Source organism: Dendrobates tinctorius, unplaced genomic scaffold, assembly GCF_039654945.1.
Source record: "Dendrobates tinctorius isolate UK_male_01 unplaced genomic scaffold, ASM3965494v1 ptg000145l, whole genome shotgun sequence".
Classification (NCBI taxonomy): Eukaryota; Metazoa; Chordata; class Amphibia; order Anura; family Dendrobatidae; genus Dendrobates; species Dendrobates tinctorius.
The window spans coordinates 8484257-8510677 of record NW_027361812.1 but is presented as its reverse complement, the minus strand read 5'-3'; the positions used below and the strand labels follow the sequence as shown (position 1 = coordinate 8510677).

The following is a 26421-nucleotide window of genomic DNA, read 5'->3' as shown; positions in this document are numbered from 1 at the left end:
TTCAGGTCCGAACTTGGCATGCGTTTACCAACAGTCATACGTTTATACCTGTCTCCCATGACCCTGTTAGGAACAGGTAGTGGTGAAAAAGGACTAAATGGATGGATATGCGGTACTTTAGAATGTTCACAAACATTGCAGACAGACACTTGTTCAACCACATCCCAATGCAACCCCGGCCACCAAAAACGAAGAGAAAGGAGGTCCACGGTTGCTTGCAAGTACAGAGTTATGAAATTTTCAAATTACTTTGCGGAGCATTTTAGATGGCACAAATAACTTCCCCAAAGGGCAGGAGGCAGGGGTGTCCCTCTGAGCCTCCAACACCTTACCCTCCAGGTCAGTGTACAAGGCCGAGATGCCTACCCCCTTCTGCGAAATTGGGGCATTGTCTCCATGTCTGACAAAAATGCTGGTAAGGACCGAAAGGACCCTGTAGATACAGCAGAAGGGAAAATATTTAGGCAGTTGCCATGACCGTAATCTCCCCACTTTACAATCTCTCCGGATTGTCAATCCACAGTTGGATTATGCTTCACCAACCAGGGAAAACCCAGAACCATTGGAGTGTGGAGACTCTTCAGGACATAACAAGGAATTATTTTCTAATACAATCACCCCCACCTTCAGTTTTATGTTATGAACAATTTGTGTCAGTGTTCTCTTTGCAAGTGTTGTTGAGTCCATGGCGCAAATAGCAATAGGTTTAGTCAAGTTAGAGCAGACAAAACCATGAGTTCTAGCAAACTCAGCATCCACCATACTGACACCCCGAACCTGTCTTCATGCCTCTGATGCCTGGCTGGGGAGAGCTTGCACCCACTGACCTCTTAATGGTCGGGCCGAAGGATGATTATATGAGTGCTTTGAGTCAGACTGTTGTTCTCCCATTCTTTGCTCCATCCTGGTTAATTTATCTTGCATACTGACAAGAGACTGCAGCAAGTCATGCACTACCTGGATCAGCATCTCCTGATGATTTGCGTTCCCTCTGGTATTTGCACTCTGGACACGCATCAAACCAGACGCGTAACTGTCTTCCTTGCTTCGGGCCACTGCTTCTGCCAGTATTTGACGGAATGAAAGAGTCGGATCTACACGGACCTCTTCTGACAGCTCTCTACTCAAGGATGTGCTATGCAGTCCCGGAATGAATTGTTCCCCGAGTATTCGGTCTGTGGAGCTCATGCCACCAAACCCATCCGTCACTTTCCTTTGCACTTCTGTCAACACTTCTTGCAGTGCTGTCACATACTGAGAGATCCCTTCTTCTCCCTGCTGCAGTCTAGAGAAAAATTTGGCACGGAGGTGTCCCACGCTAGCAGTCTCGCCGTAGATCTCTTCCAGGAATTTCACTAGCTCCTTCAGGGTACTACGAGTGAGTTCTGGCTGTAGACAGACATTTTTACGGGCCTCTCCCTCCAAGGCAGTCAAAGCAATGTCCACTTCAAAGTCTGTGCTGATGTTATAAATCTTCAGGGTGCTTTGCAGCCGGGACACCCAATCAGACAGGGGCATATTATTGCCGTCAAACTTTGGAAGCACACTAAATATGATGCCCAGAGGGAGTGTCCTTGCAGGGGTTCCACTAATGCCAACAGCATCCCCACTAACACTAGCATACCTGCCATTGCCGCCTGCATCAAGATGACAATCACCTTGCTCGCAGCGCCACTTGAAGCGATGGCCGGGGGACTACCACAAAGCAGGGAGACTACGGTACACAAGATGAGGTGCAAACAACAAAGGGTTAATTTCTTTACAGGCAAGGAATGCAGTGTTAGGAAAGTGTAAACAGGGGTATGCAATGACATAAAACAATTTACAAAAGTGATATTCTCTAGCTGGGCCGTACAAATGGCACGGTGCACCAACTATTACAGATCAGTGTATTTTTCAAAAGGCAAAACAATACAGTAAATTACAGTATGCTGCTACTCTAACTATAGCCTATCTGGCCGCTGCAAAACTCTGGTTGCACGGTCTATTGCAGCCTATCCTAAGCCCTAAACATGTGCGCACACGGTGTTAACACTCACGGTAAAGTTGTCTCAGTTCCTTCCTGGGGGCCCCCTGCAGTTCTCTGCAAGATGATGTGACATCCTCCCTGGAAGCTCTGTGCAAGATTCCAAGAAGATTCCAAGCCTGCTCCTAGAAACGGTGAATTCTCTCCTCTGAATGTCTTCTTCGTATATCTTCGTGGCTCCTCGCAGCAACACGGGAAAGACACCTTCGTTATCCCCAAAAAAGTATACAAAATCCCACAAGTTCAGTCAGTTACAAGCTGCACGTTTTTCTCCTCACAGCACACCAGCTTCCTGCAGACTCCCAATTCAGAACACTCACTGGAAAAACAGCTCCTCCCCTCTCCACAGCTGGAAGAGCAAACCAAAACCAGTCTTATTGCATGGAGAGCCGAATGTCCCATTGCTCTAGCCAAGGGGGTTCTGTCTCTTAAAATGGCAGTTTGTCTGTACTGTCAATAGCAATGCCACCCCCTTACACCTACACCAAGCAAACTTGTCTGGGAAGGCAATTTTGGACCAGCCTACCTGAAACATCTACCACAATAGAAGCCTGCAGCCACAGCCGTTGCTGCTGAACCTCACAACAAAGGACAACCTCCAATGACAATCTATGCAGCTGCTCTGCCAGCACTGCAATGTAGTCAATGAACCAAGCAAAAAAAACATAATTGAACCAATTTTTTGGGATGAAAGAGAAACGATCATGTGAATCTAACCTAATAGCGGCAAGTGGAGCTGTGCTTCGTCCACTGCTGCCTTGAGCAGGTTGCGGGATGCAGTGATGGACAAGAGGCAGAGCAAGCGTTAACATTTCTATTACAGTGGAATACTCCACGCAGGGAGGTGATGGGTTAAGCAGGGAGGGGGTATGGGAGGTGAGATATAAAAAAGAACAACTGCTCATGAAACGAGTACACTTATCAGTCCGCCGGCTTCCTGGCTGCAGAGGCATGGAATCCAATGGTGGTGTCCACGCAAGTGGCACGTGAAGTCTCTGGCATGGTCTTGAAGAAGTTGAGGATCTGGTTCTCGACGAAGGCGGCGTATCCTTGCTGTCCTAAGCGAGGCATTGCATTCACGGTTCATTGTGCGGCACAGTCTGTGACACTGCCAGAGCATGACTCAGTTTGGCGGTGAAGGCAGGGGAGGAATTACCCAGTTGTGTATGAGTCACCAGGTCAGTCTTAGGCGGCAAGCTTGCAGCAATCAAAGGACTGGAACGAATCGGCTTCTCAGTCACAGAAGTCAGCGGGCACACAGCAGCTTGCTGCTCACAGTCAGTGTGCTTGTATGCAGGGGATCTAGTGCATGCCTGTGCTGTATCACATTGCTCTAAGCAGGGAGCACCAAACTTCCCCTGCAGCGTGCTCTATATTCATGCCAAGTCTCCCGCTTTCCCGCGCACAGTGCCTTTTTTTCTTGACACGCCCTCTGCTGTCGAGTGCAGAGGTCGGTCCGGGTCAGAAAGCCTTCCCCAGGGCAACAACGGTGACAGCCCTGACAGTTTCGAGACCAGTGCAAGAGAGGTACCCCAGTCCTGTCCATCTTCCTACACTGCTAACCTGTTAAATACTGCTGTTAATTTCTTTACAGCACATGGTCAGCAGACTTGCCTTTCAAAGATTCCATTGTTTTCCCAGCAAGTGGATCACAGGGGACTGATAGGCTACTATGACAGTAAAAGACCGCCATAACTGTTGTGATGGTGCTCCTATGAAAACCAAACTGTGGCTTATGTTCATATGAGACCGTGATCTTTACTGTATAGTTCAACACAACCAACTGGAAAGAAATCCACGACAAACATATCAGAAAAAAGTTTAGCATCGCCATAATAGTTATATAGACCTAGAGAATCATTTTGCCAATGTTCGTCATAAAAACAAAATCCAAAACCAATTGCAGAATTATGTTTTTTTGTGCAATTTCACTGCACGTTTTTATTTTTTCCCAGGACATTAAGTGGAAAAATTTGGATGATGTCATTCAAAGCTACGACTCGTTTTTAAACAAATCAAACTTCTGTGTAAATTGAAAATTAAAACATTTATGACTCTTTCAAGATGAGGAGGAAAAAACAATGGAAAATTGTCCAATTAGGAAGGGATTAAAATCAGGGATGATTGTTATGTATCTCAAATGTGGTTTCATTCGCTAACTTCGTTGTAATAGAAAGGAATAGTCGTTCTTCATGCATTGTATAAAAAATCATGTTCAATAATCAGTGAAGTCATGCTCAGAAGTCAATAGACATGAATATGAGGAACCTATGATTATATATTACTTTAATGCTAAAAAAGAAGGAGAATGAAGGAGTCATCTAAACTTGTGATATTACATCTAGTTTTTGGGATATTGCACTCATTTATTCGGCCCATCATGGACCAATTATCATTGATCAATCAATGGACCTTTTCACAAGCCATTTTTTTTCTGGGCCAATTGTTGGCCAAATGAAAAAAATAGATCCATGTCCTGCATTGATCAGTGCTGCAGATCAAACTTCACAGTCCAAGTCAATGGCTCTGTGAAAAAAAACGGATAAGACAGAGGTCATGTCTGCACTACATATTTTACTGCTTAATGGGAGTAAGAAAGTAAGAAATGCATTTCTTCATATGAAAAAAAGCAAATGCAACAAGGGTTGTAATAACTGACACAACGACCAAAAATGGATCCAGCACAATGGTGATGTGTCATGGTTAGGACATGGTTAATGTCTTGGTTTCTCAGGGTTAATTTTCTGGCCTCTCTTTGGATCTTGGAGGGGTATTTATACTCACTCCAGACTAGAATTCCCTGTCAGCTATACTGTTATTCTGGCTGTGTGACTGACCCCCTGGAGTGCTGGTAAACTGCATTGCTTGTTTGATTCCCGTGTATGAACCGGTCTGTCCCCTCACTCTGTTCTCTGTCTCACGTTTTGGTACTATTGTCTTCTCTGGTTCTGACCTCCTGGCTTGGCTATTGTTATTCCGTTACCGTTCTCCCCTTTTGTACCATCTATTGCCCGTCCTGGTTTTCTGTTCTATTGCTATGTACTGACTATCCGCTCTGGTTAACCCTTTGATACTGTCCTGCTATCTCATGCTTTGACCCCGGCTTGATCTGGTTTCCGTCCCTGTCTATGCCCCTTGGTAACTTGTCCCATAGTTACCTTTCTAGGAGTTTTCCTGCAGCTGCTAGCTCTGTGGTGCTTAGGCCATGCCCCCAGCAGTCACGTGCTTCAGGTCCTGATAGTCTGAAGCACACATTGTCACCACTGCTGCCCTGCTTCACAGGCATCTTTGAGCACTGTTTTTGTACTCAGGACACGCGCACTGGCTCAGTGAACAAGTGCAGTGCGGTGTTCCTGACATGATGTATGAGAAGAAAATAGATGTGTGAAGCTAGCCTTACTGGTATTTTTAGTTAAATCTAAGTCTTTGTATCCTGGTGGTAATTTTTGACCAATTTTACTCGCTATTACTAATTTGCTACCTTTGCCCAGCAATAAATGTGTGAAATCCAATAGATTATTTTATGGCAATAGATAATTTTGTATGTTTTATTATGCCATCACTTAACATCGCTTTATAAGAACCAAGAATAATGAGGCAACAAGCTTTGCAATCAGCTCAGTTTATTGAAGGCAGCATAGACAAGCACTCGCTATTACAATGCACTCGCTATTACAATGCATCCTAAAAATTCAAGTGAAACAACCAGAATAAAACACATTGGACTGTTTCTAAATATATGCTATAATGATATCCACTGGGTATTCTGGACCTCTAGTCCACCAATCCACTTCAAGAATGGTGGTTGTGGCCAGAGTGATGCTTGCTGGAGACATGGGTGTTGGATTTGTGGTGGTGAAGAGAATGGTGATGTCCACCATGGTGGCCTCCTGAATGATGTTTTCCTCCAGTACTGGAGTGTAGAACAGCTGCAGAATGATGGAAACAAATTAGTTTCACAAATTATTGGATATACAAGTTTTAATAGAAAATGAAAATGATAATGTTCAATGGCTCATAGTTTTTAAGGTGGAAAGAAATTCATTGTGTTTAACAGACAGCCTAACATGTTCATTAAGACAAAGGCAAAAACCCATGCTAAGCTCCCCATATTAGGGGAAAATGTATTTCCTGACTCCACATATGGCAGACTGGTTCCCTAGATTAACATCCCATCACAGAATCTCGTGCCCATATCCTGTAATATATTTATCAATAAAGGCATCCAGGCCTTCCTTGAACTCTTGCAGTGAGTATCCTCTATTTGCAGCTCATTCCGTCATATTAAAAAGAGTAAAGGCAAGGAGTGGCATTGGGCATGGTGCACTTTAGGGGTGGCATTAGGGGAAATTGTGTGATCGGCTCTGTTAGCCTCTTGAATGTGTGGCCAACCTGTCTCCTTCTTTCTCAAGTGTGAACAGGGAGCTGAAGAATTCCATATGTCCTAAAAGTGGAACCCACTAGGCATTTATGACAAAAATGTTTCAGATATGAATACTATGAAACTCAGGAGTAGAGGAACCTGACAAATTGTTCCTCTTGCAATATAAAGATATCAATGGAATTACGGATACTTACATATATTCACAGAGCTGTCGCCAGACATCCTGAAATAGAACAATATTTTTTTGAGTTGTATGCTGGTTCTTTAGTAACATACAGTATTTGTGTCTTGTTTTATGATTACTATGAAATACAATGACAGCATTTTACCATGTAGGCACGTTATGGCTGTACATAATTTTCCACATTAAACGCTAGTTGAGAAAGAAGACTAAAAGCTGTTATACTACATCGTCATCGGAGGTTGTTCTGTATTTACCTGCATTCTTCCCCTTCCAGCATTTTCTTGTAAGTGGCAATCTCGATATCCAGAGCCAGTTTGACGTTCATCAGCTCCTGGTATTCTCTCAGTTGGCGAGCCATGTCCTGCTTGGCCTTCTGTAGGGCAGACTCCAGTTCTGCCAGTTTTCTCTTTGCATCTCGGACAGCAGCTTCACCACGTTCTTCAGCCTCTGCAATGGCAGCTTCCAGGGCAGCCCGCTAGAAATATGTGAAGATTAGTATTGTTGTTTGGATTCTCAGGTAAAATGTGTTATTCACTGAATTTTGTTGTTTTTACCTGGGCCTTAGCACATTCAATCTCTCCTTTAAGTCTCTGGATTGTTTGAGTAAGTCCAGCAATCTCATTTCTACTGCTCTGCAGATCATCTCCATTTCTTCCAGCCGCCATACGCAACTCATCAAACTGCCGGCCCAAAGAATATTCAAGGATTAAAAAATCCTTTTATTCCAGACAGAATTGAGTTATGTGCTCATGTTTTATCTTTACCCTTGACTGGTACATGGCCTCAGCCTCAGCTCTGCTCCTGTTGGCAATCTCTTCATATTGGGCTCTGACCTCGGCGATGATGCTGTCCATGTCCAGGTCTCGGCTGTTGTCCATGGACACAACCACTGAGGTGTCTGAGATCTGAGCCTGGAGCTGACTGATCTCCTGTAAAACAAAAGTAAAATTATGTAATATTATATGATACAATACAACTAATAAAGTATTCAATGGAAATTAATCACAAGTAGCAAACTTACCGCATCATATAAAGTCCTTAAGAAGTTGATTTCATCAGAGAGAGAGTCAGCCCTGGCCTGAAGTTCAGCTTTATTCATAAAGGCAGCATCAACATCCTAAGGCACATATATAATTCATAAAATTATTTGTAATACATAAATATCATATCTACATTTTCATGTTCTCTTAAAGGGGTTGCCCTCGCTTTTTTTATTTTAAAAACCCATGTTGTCTAAGAATAAAAACCTATATTCTACCAAACAATCTCACAGCTCCTCTGTATCCTACCTGAGTTAATCTTGCAGAGGGACAGCGCATGATTGAGGCAGCCAGTCACTGACCACAGTGATGAATAATCCCTTTTACTGGTTTTTGCATACCATAGTTATTTTTACACTTTTTAGACTTACTCTCTTTATACTGACAAATTCATTCTCTGCTGCTGTGCGACGGTTCAGCTCTTCTTCATAGCTGTAGGGAACACACTTTTGGTTAATGTCTTGTGTGTGACTTTTTATTTGATAACTTATTTTTTGAAGACCATTCTACCACAAGAAGACAAAGGTAATGTTAATAGCACAAGGAAGGTGGGAGAGGGCCTTGTTAAATATGCACAAAGACTTCAACTTGCTGCTGTAAAGTTCATCCATGAATAAAAGTCACTCAGGTATCCTGTAAACTCATGATCCATAAAGCATTTAAATGGATGACTAGATGACACATCAAAAAGATCTGATCTCTTTGTTGACAATCTTATTCGGGTAAGCCCTATTTTTAATATTGAAGGTAATACAATATGGCAACAAATGCAACAACACAGCACCATAGAATTGGATGAATGGCCCAAAAATTAAAATTGAACCATATTATCACTTTTCTATGTGGCATGCAATGGAGGACCACATTGACAGCAACCAAGGCTGAAGAACAGCCATGCACCCAGACCTCTATCCACTACTATCTGAATATTTATAGGACAGCATTGTAACAGTGTCTGAATTTTCAATTAGAAAGTTTCACAAAAAATGAATGTTAAAGATTTTAGCTGCAAAATATATATTATATTCAAGATGGGAGAATGTAAAGATTAGATCATATAAATTTCATAATAATGATACTTAATGATGGGAGAAATACAAACAATTGGACAATTAGTACCTTCTTCTCAGGTCTTCAACAGTTCTTTCCATGTTGTTTCTCTCCGTGTCCAGCCGAGCTCTCTCACATGCCAGGTTCTCCAGTTGACTTCTGAGGTTGCTGATAAAAGCCTCAAACAAAGGTTCGATCTGACACCGGGCTGTCCTTTGTTCTTGCAGAAGGGACCATTTGGTTTCCAGCATCTTATTTTGCTGCTCAAGAAATCTCACCTTTGCGGGAAAAAAAACACATAAAGGTGAGTTAGTAAATATTATCTAATATTTAGATAATTGTAATCTATGTGACCTGGTAAAATATGATTGTAGTTTCTTCTGTGCCCGTTGGATTCGTTTGTACAGTATTTTGACTTGCCTGGTTTTTCACGTGACCATAAATGGATCCAAGGTACTTGCAACTATGGTTATGAATATTGGGAGATTCCATTAATTTCATTTGGTGCGTTAAGGTAACAGAACCTGAGCAGAACTGGTGAGGGTACTAAATGAGCCTTGCTTACCATCTCCACTTGAAAAAATTTTGGATCAGATTTTTAATGTCAGTCTTGGAAAATTGAAAGTTGGAGGGATTTTCACGTAATTTAAACAAATCCAAATGTAATTTAATACATTTGACACATTTGAATCTTTGAAAAATCAGGAAAATTATTTGTACCAAAGTTTACTCTGTTTTCTATCTTTCCTGTTAATAAATCTACTAAACTTAGAGTCAATGCCCACTATGTGAAACACACAATCACTTTTATTGAAACTTCAAATTTGACAAATGCCATTAAAAGTCACAATTTTTTATGTAAAATTGATGCAAGTCACGGCTTGCAACTTTTTTTCATGCAGTTTATGCTAAAAGCAGCAGTTAGAAAAGTAATTCAGTCTGCTGGTATCAATTTTTCATCTATATGAGGGGTGAGCATGGGAATGTGCAAATAATTTTATATTTTCTTTCTGTGAAAAACATACAGCAGCATATCTAAACTTCCAGTTTTTCTTACCTTGTCAATAAAGGAAGCAAACTGATTGTTGAGGCCTTTAATTTGGTTCTTTTCATCATTTCTAACTCTTTGGATGTTAGTGTCAAGCTCCAAGTTAAGTGGAGCCAGAAGACCTTCGTTCACAGTCACAGGGGTGATACCTCCACATCCTGATTGTCCTCCAAGACCACCACCCATTCCTCCAAATCCAGATCCATGTCCACTTTTATGTAGACTTCCAAATGACATCTTGTGACCCTTGGATCCAATGTTGTGGGCACTGGAGCTGCTGAAGCAATGTTTAGTCTTGTGTCCATGTCCTGTGTGTTTAGAAGAATGGGATAAGATGCTGTGAGAGCTGGAATGTTTGGGTAAAGCTACTGAACAGGAGCTGAAGTGCTTGTGTCCAGAGGAGGAGAGGATGGCGTGATGAGACATGATGGTTCTTCTTGGAAAGTTAGCTGGAAGAGGATGTGAAGTGCTCAGAAGAAGCCTCTTGACTGCTGTCTTCTACAGCTGTTACATGGAGCTTTTATACTCAAACTGGGTGTTTCCATTCTTAATGCACTATTACTATTGTAGCATCATTTACTTTTATTGAAATCATATAAGCTACACGCCTGTATTATCTAAACTAAATAAAACAGTGTCTGCAAAAAAGCTTATAAATATGTGTCATGATTTCACTTCTTAAAAGTGCACATAATGGGGGAGATATATGTATAAACTATCTAATAGCAAGACAGTCTTGGTTGCCCATAGCAACCAATCAATGCTCAGCTTTCACTTCTCAATACTAACTGTATTTAAAATATTAATAATAAAACACTTGAATTTTAACATTTCTTAGTTTAGTTGAACCCATAAAGATTCTTTTGCCGGCACTGTATAGATAGATAGCTAGATAGAGAAACTGGAGAGCGATACATAGATAAACTGAAGGTAGATAGAGATAGATATACCTAGCTTCAGTGTGCTGCGTGGCTCAGATGATTCAAATGAGCTTCTTCAACTCACAAAGAGTCCAGGTGACAGAGGAGTCATTGTTCTCCCAGCAAGCGAATTCCTGGCTTCAGTGCGGCGTGCAGCCAGCTGATTCAAAATCAAATGAGCGCACTCTTTACTAATAGAGATCTCTCTCTCTTCTCTTTCTTCATCCACTTACCCAGTCGTCGAGTGCCGATCTCCTGGAAAAATGCACAAGTCCTTCATTAACCTTCATTATGTTCGGTACTCAAGTCGGGCAGGTCCAATCTTCCGGCCTGCTCAATTTCAGTACCTTGCACTTGAACAGCTTACTGCACTCTCATCACTAATATATATGCAAGTAAGCACGATAAGGTGAGTAGCAGTAATACGGGTAATACAGTATGCTGTGACGAACAGAATTAAATGTAATATCTTATCCAACATCCAATTTATATACACCGTTCTTATTATCTATTCCTTAAAAGACTAGTATTGTCATGATCCAGGACGGGATTTCGCTTTGGCCCGTCCTGGTCAGACTGTGGATTAATTGTGCTGCCTCTCTCTGGCAGAGGGTGGCTATTTAATGCTCACTGGATCTAGGTCCGGTGTCATTTATACTCCTGCCCTCGACTGAGTTAGTTTACCTCTTATATACATGTGCCTTGTGCCTGATAACTTGTTGCTTGTTTGGTCGTGATCCGGTTCAGTCCCTGTTACGAGTTCTGCCTGCCCCTCTTGTTCCGCACTGCTCTCTCGTGTATGACTCTCTGCTTGTGACCCGACTACTCTCTGCTCGTCTCTTTGGTACCACACCGCCCTCTTGTGTATGACCTTTGGCTTTGTCTGACCTCCCGTCTGTTTATGCCTCCTGTACCTCGTTTGCCCGTATTGTGTATAACCTCCATTTTGCCTGACTGAGTTTTCTACCATCTCTGAAAGCAGGATGCTAAGCCCCGCCCCCTTGCTGTCACATGACCATAGGTCCTGTGCCTGCTTGCTAAAGCTTCAGCGTTCAGGTCCTGTGCATCTGTGCTTTCTGGCTATTCCAGTCCCCGGGGCCCCTACAGTACAGGTGAGTCCCTGCTCAGCGGAGGCTGTACGCCAGCGCTGTCAGGAACCTGATATTATAACTGACCCATACCATTTTTTTCTCTGCTCCCATTCTCCTGTGTGTGTGTGATGGATCCTATGCACACTCTTTCTGAGCAGGTAAGACACCTGACTCAGATGTCTCAGAAACTCCTTGGAGAACAACGAGTCCTGGCTCAGTCTCAGCAGCTGATCGCTGACACTGTGCAGGGGTTTTTTTTCATCGGGGGCTCGGGATGTTACATTAATTTCCCCGGAGTGCCCGGTTAAGTTTTCAAGGAGGGATGTAAGCTTTTTTTTTCCTTAAGACCACACTCTTCTGGAGATGAAAGTCAGAGAGTGGGGGTCATTATGTCTCTGTTAAGGGGAGCCCCCCAAGCTTGGGCTTTCTCCCTTCCTACCACGGCCCCTGAGCGTATGACTGTGGTTGCATTTTTTGAGGCCCTGGGGCATATTTATGATGAGCCTAATCAGATGCGTATGGCTGAGGACATGGTGATGAGAGTTTGCCAGGGGAAGCGCTCAGCCGAGTGGTTTTGCTCCGAGTTTAGATCCTGGGCCGCTGAGGTCTGCTGGAATGATGCCGCCCTCTGTGGTTTGTTCCGTAGAGGCCTGTCTGAACATCTGAAAGATGCCTTGGCTCTCCACCCCCTGCCTGATTCCCTGGAGGAGGCTATGACACAGGCCATCCGAATGGATCGTAGGCTACAGGCGAGGGGAGTGATGCAAATTGAGAGACCATTATTCTCCCAAAGAAGGGGAGCCAGCCCTACATTGAAAATCACGGAGATGGGAACCATCGACCTCAAAGAGAATGAAAGTAGACAACTGCGCGTGGGAAAATGCTGTTTTCACGGTGGCGATTCTGGACATTGGAAAAAGGATTGCCCCTCCCGTCCACTAACCAACAAGCGACTGAGCCCGGGTGATTATCGTGGAGGTCACCCAGGCTCTCAGGTACCCTTTTCTGCCTTCTCTAAAATGTTGTTGCAAGTGGAACTTTGTTGTGGGAGTATCTCCATATCCACTTCTGTCTTCGTGGATTGCAGATCGTCATTGAACTTTATTGACTCTGAATTAGTGTCCAGGTGTAAGTTAGTGACAGTTAGGTTGGAGACTCCTATTCACATTGTTGCCATTGACAAAACACCACTGGTTAAGAATGACGTTATGTTTCGCACTGAAGTGTTTCTCCTTAAAGTGAGTTCCTTGCACCAGGAACATATTTCATGTTTTGTAATGGACAACCTGCCTGCGGGACTGGTGTTGGAGTTCCCCTGGTTACAATTTCATAATCCTGTGATTAATTGGGAATCTTGGGACATTGTTAAATTGGGTCCCTATTGCTCTGAGAAATGTCTTGTTTCTGTGTCTGTGTCGTCCGTGGGTCTGGAAGGTATTCCAGAGTGCCTGAAAGACTATATGAACGTTTTCTCTGAAAAATAGGCTGAGGTTTTACCACCACACCGCCCATTTGATTGTACCATTGACCTAGTTCCAGATGCTAAATTGCCCAAAGCCCACTTGTATAACTTCTCGGGTCCGGAACGGGCGGCGATGAAGGAATGTATTTCCAAGAGTCTCCGTAAGGGACATATTCATCCTTCTGTTTCTCCTGTGGCGGCGGGGTTCTTTTTTGTAAAGAAAAAAGACGGTGGTTTACGCCCATGCCTCGATTTTCGTGAGTTAAATAAGATAACTGTGAGGAATACCTATCCCCTTCCACTTATTCCTAATTTATACAATCAGTTGTCCGGGGCTAAGTGGTTTTCGAAATTAGATCTACGGGGAGCGTATAACCTTATCCGAGTCCGGGACGGAGATGAGTGGAAAACCGCTTTTCTCACTACTGAGGGGTTGTTTGAAAATTTGGCCATGCCTTTTGGCCTGACCAATGCTTCAGCGGTCTTAAAAAAATTTCATAAATCATGTGTTCTCAGATTTTATTGGACGTTTTTTGGTGGTATATTTGGATGACATATTGGTCTACTCTCCTGATAAACAGGCTCACACTGGTCATGTTTGGGCAGTTTTCCAAAGGCTCCGGGAGAATTGTCTTTTTGCTAAACTTGAAAAATGTTTATTTTTTGTTCAGGAACTGTCCTTTCTGGGGTTCATCGTGTCTGCTGAAGGGTATCGCATGGATCCTAATAAGGTGCAGACCATTGTCGGGTGGGTTCAACATTGTGATTTCAAGGCTCTGCAGCGTTTCCTAGGATTCGCCAATTACTATCGTAAATTTATAAGGGGGTTCTCACAGGTGGTTAAACCCCTCACAGACATGACTCAAAAGGGGGCTGATATCAAGAATTGGTCAACCGCAGCGGTAGCGGCATTTCAGTTTTTGAAAAAATGTTTCATGTCTGCCCCGGTTCTTATTCAACCGCACCCATCTGAACCATTTATTGTTGAGGTAGACGCCTCAGAGGTGGGGGTGGGGGCGGTATTGTCCCAGGGACCTGCCACTTTGATCAATTTAAGACCTTGCGCCTTTTTCTCAAAGAAATTCTCCCCTGCGGAGAGAAACTATGATGTGGGGAATCGGGAACTTCTGGCCGTAAAATTGGCCTTTGAAGAATGGAGGCATTTTTTGGAGGGGGCTGTCCATCCTATAACCGTAATCATGGACCACAAAAACCTAGTTTACATTGAGTCAGCTAAAAGGTTGACTCCCAGGCAGGCTAGATGGTCACTTTTTTTTTTCCCGATTCAACTTCTCGATCACTTTTCGGCCAGGATCCAAAAATGTCAGAGCGGATGCCTTGTCACGCAGTCTAGATCCGATGTCCCCCCCGGACCTCCATCCTCCATTCTTCAGCCTGGGGTGGTGGTGGCAGGTATTTCTAATATGTTGGAACGAGAGATTCGGGAAGCTCAGTCTCTTGCACCTCCAGCTAAGCCGGTGGATAAACTTTTTGTGCCAGCTCTGTTTCGTCTCAAGGTCCTCCGGGAGTTCCATGACTCAGTTCTGGGTGGACATCCAGGGATCTCGGCCACCCATAAGGCCATTGCAAGAGTATTCTGGCGGTCTTCTTTAGCCTCTGATGTTTGATAGTATGTGTCTGCGAGTGAGGTTTGTGCCCATGCAAAAACCCCCCATAACCGGACGGCCGGGGAATTGGTACCACTGCCAATTCCTGAGAGATCATGGACGCATTTGTCCATGGATTTCAAAACCAACCTTCCCCCCTCCAAGGGTAATACCGTCGTCTGGGTTGTAGTGGACATGTTTAGTAAGCAGGCACATTTTGTACCTTTGGCAGCTCTATCTAATGCGAAAACATTGTCCAGATTGTTTGTTGAGCATGTGGTGAGGTTGCATGGGGTACCCTTGAATGTGGTGTCTGATAGGGGAGTGCAATTTGTTTCCAGATTTTAGAGAGCTTTTTGTAAGAGGTTGGGTATTGGTCTATCCTTTTCATCCGCTTACCATCCAGAGACTAATGGGCAGACTGAGTGGACCAGTCAGTCTCTGGAGCAAATTCTGCATTGCTTGACCTCAGCCCGACAGGATGATTGGTGCTCTGTGTTACCGTTGGCCGAGTTTGCATTTAACAACCGCATTAACCAGTCTACGGGTACATCTCCATTTTTCTGCAATTATGGGTTTTATCCTCATTTTGGAGACTTTTCACGCTTGAATTCTGGGTGTCCTGGGGCGGATGAGATGATCCAGCGGTTGGGGGAGGTATGGCGGGAGGTCCAGAATAACATTACGAAGGCTCAGGACAAATTTAAATTTTTTGCGGACAATAAACGATCTGCGGGTCCGGTGTTTCAGATCGGGGATAAGGTATGGTTATCCACCAAGAAAATAAGGCTCAAGGTCCCCTCTGCAAAGCTTGGACCCAAGTTTATAGGTCCCTATGAAATTACTGAAGCAGTTAACCTGGTGGTGTTTCGGTTGCGTCTCCCGCCATCTCTGCGGATCCCTAATATTTTCCATAAGGTCCTTTTGAAACCTATGAGGCCCGGTGGGGAGGGATCATCAGCTTCTCCGCCACCGGTTTTGTTAGACGGGCAGTCGGAGGACGAGGTGGAACGAATAGTTGACTCCAGGTTGGTCCGTCGTGCCCTTCAATACCTGATACATTGGAAGGGCTACTGTCCTGAAGAACGCACGTGGGTTCCTGCTCGATCGGTTCATGCAGATCAGTTGATCCGAGCCTTTCACACCAAGTACCCTGAGAGACCTGGGGGTCCAGTGGCCCCCCCATTGAGAGGAGGGTACTGTCATGATCCAGGACGGGATTTCGCTTTGGCCCGTCCTGGTAAGACGTGGGTTAATTGTGCTGCCTCTTTCTGGCAGAGGGCGGCTATTTAATGCTCACTGGACTTAGGTCCGGTGTCAGCTATACTCCTGCCCTCAGCTGAGTTAGTTGACCTCTTGTATACGTGTGCCTTGTGCCTGATAACTTGTTGCTTGTTTGGTTGTGATCCCGTTCAGTCCCTGTTACGAGTTCTGCCTGCCCCTCTTGTACCGCACCACTCTCTCGTGTATGACTCTCTGCTTGTGACCCGACTACTCTCTGCTCGTCTCTTTGGTACCGCACCGCCCTCTTATGTATGACCTTTGGCTTTGTCTGACCTCCCGTCTGTTTATCCCTCCTGTACCTTGTTTGCCCGTATTGTGTATAACCTCCGTTTTGCCCGACTTTGAGCTTTCTACCATCTCTGAAAGCAGGACGCTAAGCCCCGCCCCTTGCTATCACATGATCATAGGTCCTGTGCCTGCTTGCTAAAGCTTCAGCGTTCAGGTCCTGTGCATCTGTACTTTCCGGCTATTCCAGTCCCCGGGGCCCTGACAGTACAGGTGAGTCCCTGCTCAGCAGAGGCTGTACGCCGGCGCTGTCAGGGACCTGATAAGTATTAAGTAATGCTTAGCCTTGATGCCTTAGCTTAATAGGCACCACTTTCAAAACTAGGCCCGTCACAGTCATATTCTCTTTAATCGGCTCTGATCGTCGCATTGGCTACCTTCATTCCCTGAAGCACGGCCCTGGGTCACACGTTGAACCACACATCTATGCTGAAAGTAATGGCTCGGTTCACTCTGAGTCTTCTTGTAGGGGCGACAGGTATTTCTCTGACTGGTGATCAGCGTCTGACTTTCGAGGCATGATCTACGTAGTTGGTCATCTGTACTTGACCTATGTAGTCGAGACCTCCCCAGGATCAGACCGCTCTCAGGCAGTTCTAGGACGATGTCAGCCTTGAGCCTGATCTGTTGCTCACATATGTTTTTTCTTTCACATCCTGGCACCAACTGACTCGTGCCTCTTAGATTCTTATCAGCAGCAACTGCCATCTCTATCTCACTAATATAAAGTCTGTATTAACCAAATATAGATTTTACCTGTGAGATGAAAATTCTCAGAATAACTGATCAGTCCTGGATCAGAAAGAAGATTTCTCTGATAAAGATATAATACAAAGTTACTTATTTCTATGTGCACCACTTATTTATGAAATAAAAATAAAAATGACGGTTAAATTTAAAGCAGAGTTTTCCACCCCTCCTGTACAGTGACAACTCTTTCGAGCTTTCCGCTGTCTTTTAGGAAAACCCTAAAACAGATTCTTGGAAATAAGAGACTTGTAGAAAACTGTTATTTGAAATAATATAGATAATAGATAATATAGATAATACCACGTGCTGAACTGTTACGGTAAAGTGAGGATTAAATGTTGTTTTAAAAATTTATATATTCAAATATAGACTATACAGATAGACAGATATTAGAAAGATCGATAGAATATAACAGATACAGTAGATAGATAGACAGATAGATAGACAGATAGACATTTTGGACATGAAGAATTGTCCAAATTCTATCAGTAGATATTCTAATACCTTTTTAATTCCAATAATTGAACCTGACTTATTAATGTGTACTATAACATTTGTAAAATTTGCCTATAAGATGAAGGATACGAATCAGTTGCTAGATTATCTGATATGTAATTTCTCCAGAGATCATTTAGATACATCACGCTGTATGTGCATACAATATCTGTATCAGATTATTTTACTAGTAATTTTCAACTCAAAGGATTGTCCAAAGATGACATCTCTTATATGTCTTTGAAGTGACTACCACCACATATTGAGTCCATGATGTGATTGCTGTTGTATATCATCACTGCTTTAGCTTATAACTAGTAAATAGAGTTGAGCGAAACGGGTCAAAAAATTTCAAAAGTCGCCGACTTTTGGCAAAGTCGGGTTTCATGAAACGAAACCCGACCCTAGGATGAGGTCGGCCACGAGGTCGGCGACTTACGCGCCAAAGTCGCGTTTCAAAAGTTTGTTTTGCGCTCTTTTTCAGCCAATCAGGATCCACGGACACTGTGGGCAACGTGATGACATAGGCAGGGGTCACCACCATCTTTCAGAAGGGCATGCAAGTGATTGGCTTGCTTTGGTGGGCATCACAGGGGGTATAAAAGGGCGTGCACGCCGACCGCCATCTTACTTCTGCCGATCTCAGTATAGGGAGAGGTTGCTGCTGATTCTGTAGGGAGAGCGTTAGGCAGGGAAGAAGACAAAAAAAACTGCTTCTGCTGCTAGCGATTTGGCCTGCACAACACACCAGTCACTGTGTGTGCAGTGCAAGGGGAGGCTATATAGTGGTGTATCAGTGGTGTTGGTTGTTGGGCTGCCTTCTAAGGCTTCCTGACATTCCTGCATTGCTGTCTACCCACTGCTCCGCAAACTGCTTTTTTAAAAGTAATCCCAATTTTTTTTTTTGTCCTGCTGAGAAGAAAAAAAAACTGCTTTTGCTGCTAGCGATTTGGCCTGTACAACACACCAGTCACTGTGTGTGCAGTGCAAGGGGAGGCTATATAGTGGTGTATCAGTGGTGTTGGTTGTTGGGCTGCCTTTTAAGGCTTCCTGACATTCCTGCATTGCTGTTTACCCACTGCTCTGCAAACTGCTTTTTTAAAAGAAATCCAATCTCCCTTATCCTCTAGTCACTTTTGTCACAGCTGTGCCATCGAGCCTGTGACATAGCGCTCAGATATCAGTGGGCCTCACACAATCCAAAAGTGTCCAGTGTCCACAAGTGTGTGCAGAAATTCAAAATCTCCCTTATCCTCTCGTCACTTTTGTCACAGCTGTGCCATCGAGCCTGTGACATAGCGCTCAGATATCAGTGGCCCTCACACAATCCAAAAGTGTCCAGTGTCCACAAGTGTGTGCAGAAATTCAAAATCTCCCTTATCCTCTCGTCACTTTTGTCACAGCTGTGCCATCGAGCCTGTGACATAGCGCTCAGATATCAGTGGCCCTCACACAATCCAAAAGTGTCCAGTGTCCACAAGTGTCTGCAGAAATTCAAAATCTCCCCTGTCCTATAGACACCTTGTACCTTGTTTTACATTACTATATAGTTTGTTGGATTTTGTCTACATTTCTACCAAAAATGAGGAAGGCTGGTGGAAGAGGCCGTGGAATTGGGCGGGGGTTGGCAGCTGGTAATGATGGTGTTGGTGGTGGATCTGATGGTAGTGGTAAGAGCAAAATAGGACCGAATGCAGGAGGTGTTGAGCCTGCGTCATCGTCTGGCTACATAAGGCCTCGAACGCTTAGTTTTCTAGGAGTTGGCAAACCGCTTTTAAAGCCAGAGCATCAGGAAAAAGTTTTGATTTACATTGCTGACTCAGCCTTCAGCTCTATCGCCTCCTCTTCTTCAGTTGTAAAAAGTAAAAGCACTGAGTCGTCATTGGAGGCTCATGTTCATGAACCACACCTTTCCTTGTGTCCTTCACCCCAACCAAGATTGAAGGATGACGCAGGCCATACTACTGATTACTCCATGGAGCGGTTTTCACATACCATGCCTGGATTATCAAGTCAAATGGTGAATTACCCAGGCCAAGATGAATCTGACATGGAGTGCACTGATGCACAGCCGCTGATGGATGATTCTGCTGGTACATTCACTCAGAGCACTACATTGTCCTCGCAGTGTACAGAGCCAGATTCTGACCCTGATGAGACTCAGGTGCCCCTTCCCACACACTATACCACCATACACGGTGACACAGAGGAAGGTGCACATGACATAGAAGAGGAGGTGATGGATGACCCAGTTGATGACCCAGATTGGCATCCATTGGGGGAAGAGGGTGCTGCTTCCAATAGCTCAGATGAGGAGCATCCACAGCAGACATAGACATCGCAACAGCTGTTAACTGGCAGGCCCGGAGCACTCCAAAGACAGGTTCCAAACATCAAAAGAGTTGCTGGACAGCTTGTCCAGAGGGTCAAAACATCACAGCGTGCTAGGCCGCAAAATGTCTGCCAAAGTAGGAAGAGTGCAGTGTGGCACTTTTTTGAACAAAATCCTCATGATCAGGCCAAGGTTATCTGTAAGAAGTGCGCAAAGACCTTTAGCCGAGGGAAAAATCTGAAAAATTTGAATACCAGTTGCATGCTTAGACATTTAACCAGCATGCACTTGCAAGCGTGGACACAACACCAAACCTCAAGTGCCACATGTGCAACTGATCACAACGAAGGTAGTCAGCAACGCTACATTGTTTCCCCCACTGTAAGCCCACCGGTTAGCACAGCAGCAAATGTTGAGGTGTCGTTGCAAGACCACAGCAGTCAGGGAATCCCACTGTTATATCAACGAAAGACTGATTCTAGGCCATCAGAAAGAACACCAACTCCATCACCATCATCAACCCTCTCTCAGTCCGCCCTGTCCACCGCTACTTCCACCATATGCAGCTCTCAAGTCCAGCTCACCCTCCCAGACACTATGAGTAGGTCAAGAAAGTACTCAGTCTCTCATCCGCGTACACTGGGTTTGAACGCCCACATTGCCAAACTAATCTCGTTTGAGATGATGCCCTTTCGGTTGGTGGAAAGCACAGCTTTCCGCGAACTCATGGCCTATGCAGTACCACGCTATGACCTACCCAGTCGCCACTTCTTCTCTCGCAAAGCCATCCCAGCCCTCCACCATCATGTGAAAGACCGCATTGTCCATGCACTCAAGCAGTCAGTGAGCGGAAAGGTGCACCTCACAACTGATGCATGGCCCAGGCGGCATGGCCAGGGCCGTTACGTGTCCATCACTGCGCACTGGGTTAATGTGGTGGATGCAGGGTCCACAGGGGACAGCGGTGGTGGGACAGTGCTGCCTAGCCCACGGTATAGGAAACAGTTGGCTGTAGGCGTTCGACCCTCCTCCTCCTCCTCCAGAAGCGAAAGCTCGTCCACAGAGCGCAGTCGTACGAGCACTCCATCTGCAGCTGCCACTGTTGCACACGAGGTGTCCCCCCTATCGAGCAGCTAGTGGAAAGCGTCAGCAGGCTGTGTTGCAGATGATGTGTTTGGGCGACAGACACACCGCCGAGGTGCTGGCCGAGTACTTGAAGCGACAAACTGAGTCATGGCTGGGCAGTGTACATCTTGAGGCAGGCAAGGTAGTTAGTGATAACGGCCGTAATTTTGTGGCAGCCATAGCCCTTTCAAAACTCAGCCATATACCATGCTTGGCTCACACCTTGAACCTTGTGGTGCAGTGCTTCCTCAAAAATTATCTGGAGTTAACAGCCCTGCTCCAGAAGGTGCGAAGACTGTGCGCGCACATCCGCCGGTCGCCTGTACACTCCGTTCGTATGCAGAAGCTGCAGCGATTGCTCCACCTTCCCAACCACCGCCTCATTATCGACATTGCAACAAGGTGGAACTCCACCCTGCACATGGTGGAGCGGCTGTGCGAGCAGAGGCAGGCCATAATGCATTTGTGGGAGGATACACGGCCAGGCACTTTGAGAGCAGACATGGAGTTGACAGGTGTGCAGTGGTCGAAGCTGAAAGACCTCTGTAAAGTCCTTCAGTGTTTTGAGGAATGCACACGGCTGGTAAGCGCAGACGACGCCATCCTAAGCATGAGCATCCCACTTATGCGTCTGCTCATGTAAACTTTGACGCACCTTAAGGAGCAGGCGTCTGCAGCCAATGTTGATGAGGAGGAAGAGGAGGAGGGAATCCTTGATGACATTCAGCCATTGTCTGCTCAGGGACCTCTCCTGGACGAGGTGGAGGAAGAAGAGGAGGAGGAGGAGGAGGATGATGGGGATGATTACTTAGGGGAGGAGGATGCATCTCGTGGGGCAAGTGAAAATGTTGGCGTGGCAAGGTCTGGTACAGGGTTTGTGCATGACTGGAGGGATGTGGATTTGCCAGAAAGTGCTCCTCCACCCAGCACTCGCAGTGCATCATTGACACCGGGAACATTGGCCCACATGTCAGATTATGCCTTGCAGATCCTAAAAAGGGACCCAAGCATTGCCAAAATGATGACGACTACTGGTTGGCCAGCATCCTGGATCCACGCTATAAAGGCAAATTACAAAAACATCATGCCACAGGAGAACCTTGACCTAATATTGGCTAATAAACAAGCAACTCTGGTAAATCGGTTGCTTGAGGCATTCACAGCACACAGCAGCGGTGATGGTTCTCACACGAGCCGTACGGGCCGGGGGCAGCTTGGCAGAGGTGTTTGTGGTGCACACAGCAGAAGTGGCGTTGGAGACAGGGGTTTCATGACAATGTTGTGGACTGATTTTTCAAGTACCGCTCACACAACTGGTAATACTACATCAATGGAAAGTGACAGGAGACAGCAGTTGTCAACTATGGGTACAAACTACTTTTCCTCCCATATCGATGTTCTCCCACACAGGTCATTCCCCTTTGACTATTGGGCCGCTAAACTGGACACCTGGCCTGAATTGGCACAATATGCCTTACAGGAGCTCGCTTGCCCAGCTGCAAGTGTGCTATCGGAAAGAGTCTTCAGTGCAGCTGGATCAATCCTGACAGAAAAAAAGGACCCGTCTGTCAACCCAAAATGTGGATGATCTAACCTTCATTAAAATGAACCATGCACGGGTTTCCAAGGATTTTGTCCCACCTTCCTCTGATGACACATAGGGTGACAGAAAAATGGCTTGCTTTGGTCCACCTCTTCCTGGGACTTGACCTATTTCACCTTTTGCATCAGCTGAATGTCCAACATCAACATATGCCACTTTCTAAAACTCCCTAACTGTGCTGCCTCCCCCCCCCATGGCCGGGGTCACCACCTAGCGCACGACACCGTGCGAGTGCCGTTGCCCTGGACAGGTGGGTAGGCCGACTCTTTGGCGCGGGCACTGGTACAGGGTCCTTCATAGTGCAATCAAGTGTCTCTGACGGTGGTGGTGCACACCCGCCGTCAGACACACCGCCGTACTATGAGGGGCCCAGTGCCAGTACCGACGCCCACGAGTGGGCCCCCCTTGCTTGGGCAGGGCCCCAGCATTTGAAATCTTTACCTCTCCCTGCTCCTCCGCTGTATAGTCTGGGCCGTCAAATCCATACTGTGCCTGACACCGTCTGAGCCTGCCTCCTGATGTATAGACATATATTTTGAATGTGTACGCTATCCATACATGTTATCCGGGGAAACGGTACCCTTTCTAACCTTTGTGCAATCACGTGCAATCTATACTGGGCCTAACACCGTCTGAGCCTGCCTCCTGATGTATAGACATATTTTGAATGTGTACGCTATCCATACATGTTATCTGGGGATACGGTACCCTTTCTAACCTTTGTGCAATCACGTGCAATCCATACTGGGCCTAACACCATCTGAGCCTGCCTCCTGATGTATAGACATATATTTTGAATGTGTACGCTATCCATACATGTTATCTGGGGATACGGTACCCTTTCTAACCTTTGTGCAATCACGTGCAATCCATACTGGGCCTAACACCGTCTGAGCCTGCCTCCTGATGTATAGACATATATTTTGAATGTGTACGCTATCCATACATGTTATCTGGGGATACAGTACCCTTTCTCACCTTTGTGCAATCACGTGTAATCCATACTGGGCGTGAGAACGGCTGGCGAGCTGTTAAGCAAGCTACAGCACCTGTGGTTTGCACACGTAAGTTTTTCATTTTTTCAGGAATGACGGTTAGGCCTAATTCCGGAACTGCGGTTGACCTGCACTTACTGGGAAATCATTGTTCGCGGGTAATAATTGTAATCAGTGATCCCCATCACTAACGTTGTTCAGCGGGTTATCTGCACCTGTAAGCGACAAACGCTGGCCTTTTCAGTGTAGCGCACATGCAGCCACGGACATGTAAGGGCATGACACACCAGTTATTGGCCAATCTCATGTGCCAGAGCCTCACGTGTCCCTTTAGTAAGCCGGACTCGGACCGCGGGGCATAACGGAGTCTCGTTCGTTAACGGAATTAAGCTTGCAATGTGTGCATCTGTTCTGTAGCTGGCATGGTTGAGGTTTCCCAGGTGGAGTCGAACTTAACCATAGGCTCCACTCCTGGTGGTGCCCTTCTGGACATTCCTTTAAGGTTCAGCTTTGCAACCATACTGCCCACGTAAAACAAACACTTTGCCTTCATGAACGCTGTTTGGAGGGTCATGACTCGTGGGAATAACGCCGCCCAATCAGTTAACCTGCTAGAGAGATTGTTCATTGCTCCCAAGCATGACATCACACTCCCTAGGAAGAAGGTAATGCCACTGTGGCGACCGTACTCCTGGGGGCGACACAAGTGCACTGATGCCCAGCCACTGCTCAATGAATCTGCTGGTACATTGACCCAGACCACTACATTCCCCTCGCACGCTACACGACCTGAATCTGACCCTGATGAAACTCAGGTTACCCTTCCCATATACAGTTCCATCTTACACGGTGACAAAGAGGAAGCTGCAGAAGTGCAGGTTCGGCCCACCCGCCATCAGACACACCACCGTACTATCAGGGGCCCTGTGCCAGTGCCGTCGCCAACGAGTGGGCCCCCCCTGCTTGCTCAGGATCACAGCACTTGCAAAGTTGAAATACTGTGCAGTGAGATGGAAGATGGGGACGACGAGGAGTCCAGACAAGTACAGGGATTCCCTAGCGAGGAGACTTATTTGATTGTTTTCAATGTTGGGACAGCAATTTTTGGGGAGCACTATACTCTGGAGAATGATAGATGGGGCCCACCATACACTGGAACATTCCAAAGGTGGACATCAGACACTGGAGCAGCATTTACAGGGCCCATTATACACTAGAGCATTAGAAATGGGGCCCATTATGTTTGGAGCATTATTTGGGCCCATAAGACAGTGGAGCTTCATCCATGGGGACCAACATATACTGTAGCATTATGTGGAGCTCATCATATACTGTTTCAAACATTATATGGGACCAATGATTCTGTATGGAGAAATAGATGGGCCTCGTCATGAGATGTAAAAAGTGAGGTATTTTTCATTGTACTATACCGCTATTTCTCTGCCGTATCGGAGCATGATGAGTTGTGGTATGTGTTAAAGGGGCGCTCTTTCGCCCAGGGCACATGAAAACCTGCAGCCAGCCCTCCCCCCCACAACTTTAGCCAAATAACCCCCATTTTTCAGTGCGTAACTTGTATTATGAAGTTAATTAAGGTTGACAAGCTTAAGTAAGAAGAATTGATGCTTTTGGCATTCAAATGGGCACTGTAGGTGTGTTTCCTGTCCTCCTCTCACTGCCGACTTTTATTCCCCATTGACTTACATTGGGTTTCGTGTTTCGGGACGACCCCGACTTTTCCCTATAATCGGACGATCTTGCTCGACCCGACTTTTGGAAAAGTCGGGTTTCAAGAAACGAAACGCGACCCTAAAAAACCAAAAGTCGCTCAACTCTAACGACTGGTAATACTGCATCGATTGAAAGTGACAGGAGACAGCAGTTGTCAACTATGGTTACATACTACTTCTCGTCCCATATCGATGTTCTCCCTCACAGGTCATTCCCCTTTGACTATTGGGCATCTAAACTGGACGCCTGGCCTGAATTGGTACAATATGCCTTACAGGTGCTCCCTTGCCCTGCTGCTAGTGTGCTATCGGAAAGAGTCTTCAGTGCTGCTGGCTCGATCCTGATAGAAAAAAGGACCTGTCTGTCGACCCAAAATGTTGATGATCTAACCTTCATTAAAATGAACCATGCATGGGTTTCAAAGGATTTTGTCCCACCTTCCCCTGATGACACATAGGTTGCCAGAAAAATGGCTTGCTTTTGTCCTCCTCTTCCTCGGACTTCTCCGATTCCTCCATTTGCAGCTGCTGAATGTCCAACATCAACATTTTCAGCCTCCCTGACTGGGCTACCTCCCCCCCCATGGCCGGGGTCACCACCTAGCACACTCAACCGTGCGAGTGCCATTGCCCTGGAAAGGTGGGTGGACTCTTGGGCGCCGGCACTGGCACAGGGTCCCTCATAGTGCAATCAAGTGTCTCTGATGGTGGGGGTGCACACCCGCCATCAGACACACCGGCGTACTATGAGGGGCCCAGTGCCAGTACCGACGCCCACGAGTGGGTCCCCCTTGCTTGGGCAGGGCCCCAGCATTTGCAATATTTACCTCTCCCTGCTACTCCGCTGTGTAGTCTGGGCTGTCAAATCCTTCCCTGGGACTGCCACTACAAATTTGGTGAACTGATAGATCATGGCTAAAGGCCCTTTTACATTTAGCGATGCACCAGCGATCCAACCAGAGATCCGACCCGGTCAGGATCGCTGGTGCATCGCTAAATGATCGCTAGTG

General features: G+C 45.7%; 1 protein-coding gene across 2 annotated transcripts in view; it reads right to left on the bottom strand.

Annotated features, from left to right (window-relative positions):
• Positions 1-5658: 5658 nt before the first annotated feature.
• LOC141049587 (keratin, type II cytoskeletal cochleal-like) overlaps positions 5659-26421 on the bottom strand; it is a 32651-nt gene continuing 11888 nt past the window's right edge. The window contains exons 2-11 of one of the 2 annotated variants that reach the window (XM_073546152.1): positions 10683-10907; positions 9742-10181; positions 8754-8962; positions 8006-8066; positions 7616-7711; positions 7359-7523; positions 7149-7274; positions 6849-7069; positions 6605-6633; positions 5659-5955 (exon numbers count right to left, since the gene is read on the bottom strand). In XM_073546152.1, the coding sequence (XP_073402253.1) occupies positions 5819-5955; positions 6605-6633; positions 6849-7069; positions 7149-7274; positions 7359-7523; positions 7616-7711; positions 8006-8066; positions 8754-8962; positions 9742-10158 (1461 nt within the window). In that variant the 5' untranslated portion in view covers positions 10159-10181; positions 10683-10907 and the 3' untranslated portion in view covers positions 5659-5818. The remainder of the gene's footprint in view (positions 5956-6604; positions 6634-6848; positions 7070-7148; positions 7275-7358; positions 7524-7615; positions 7712-8005; positions 8067-8753; positions 8963-9741; positions 10182-10682; positions 10908-26421) is intronic. The other variant, XM_073546154.1, reaches the window with a different exon arrangement.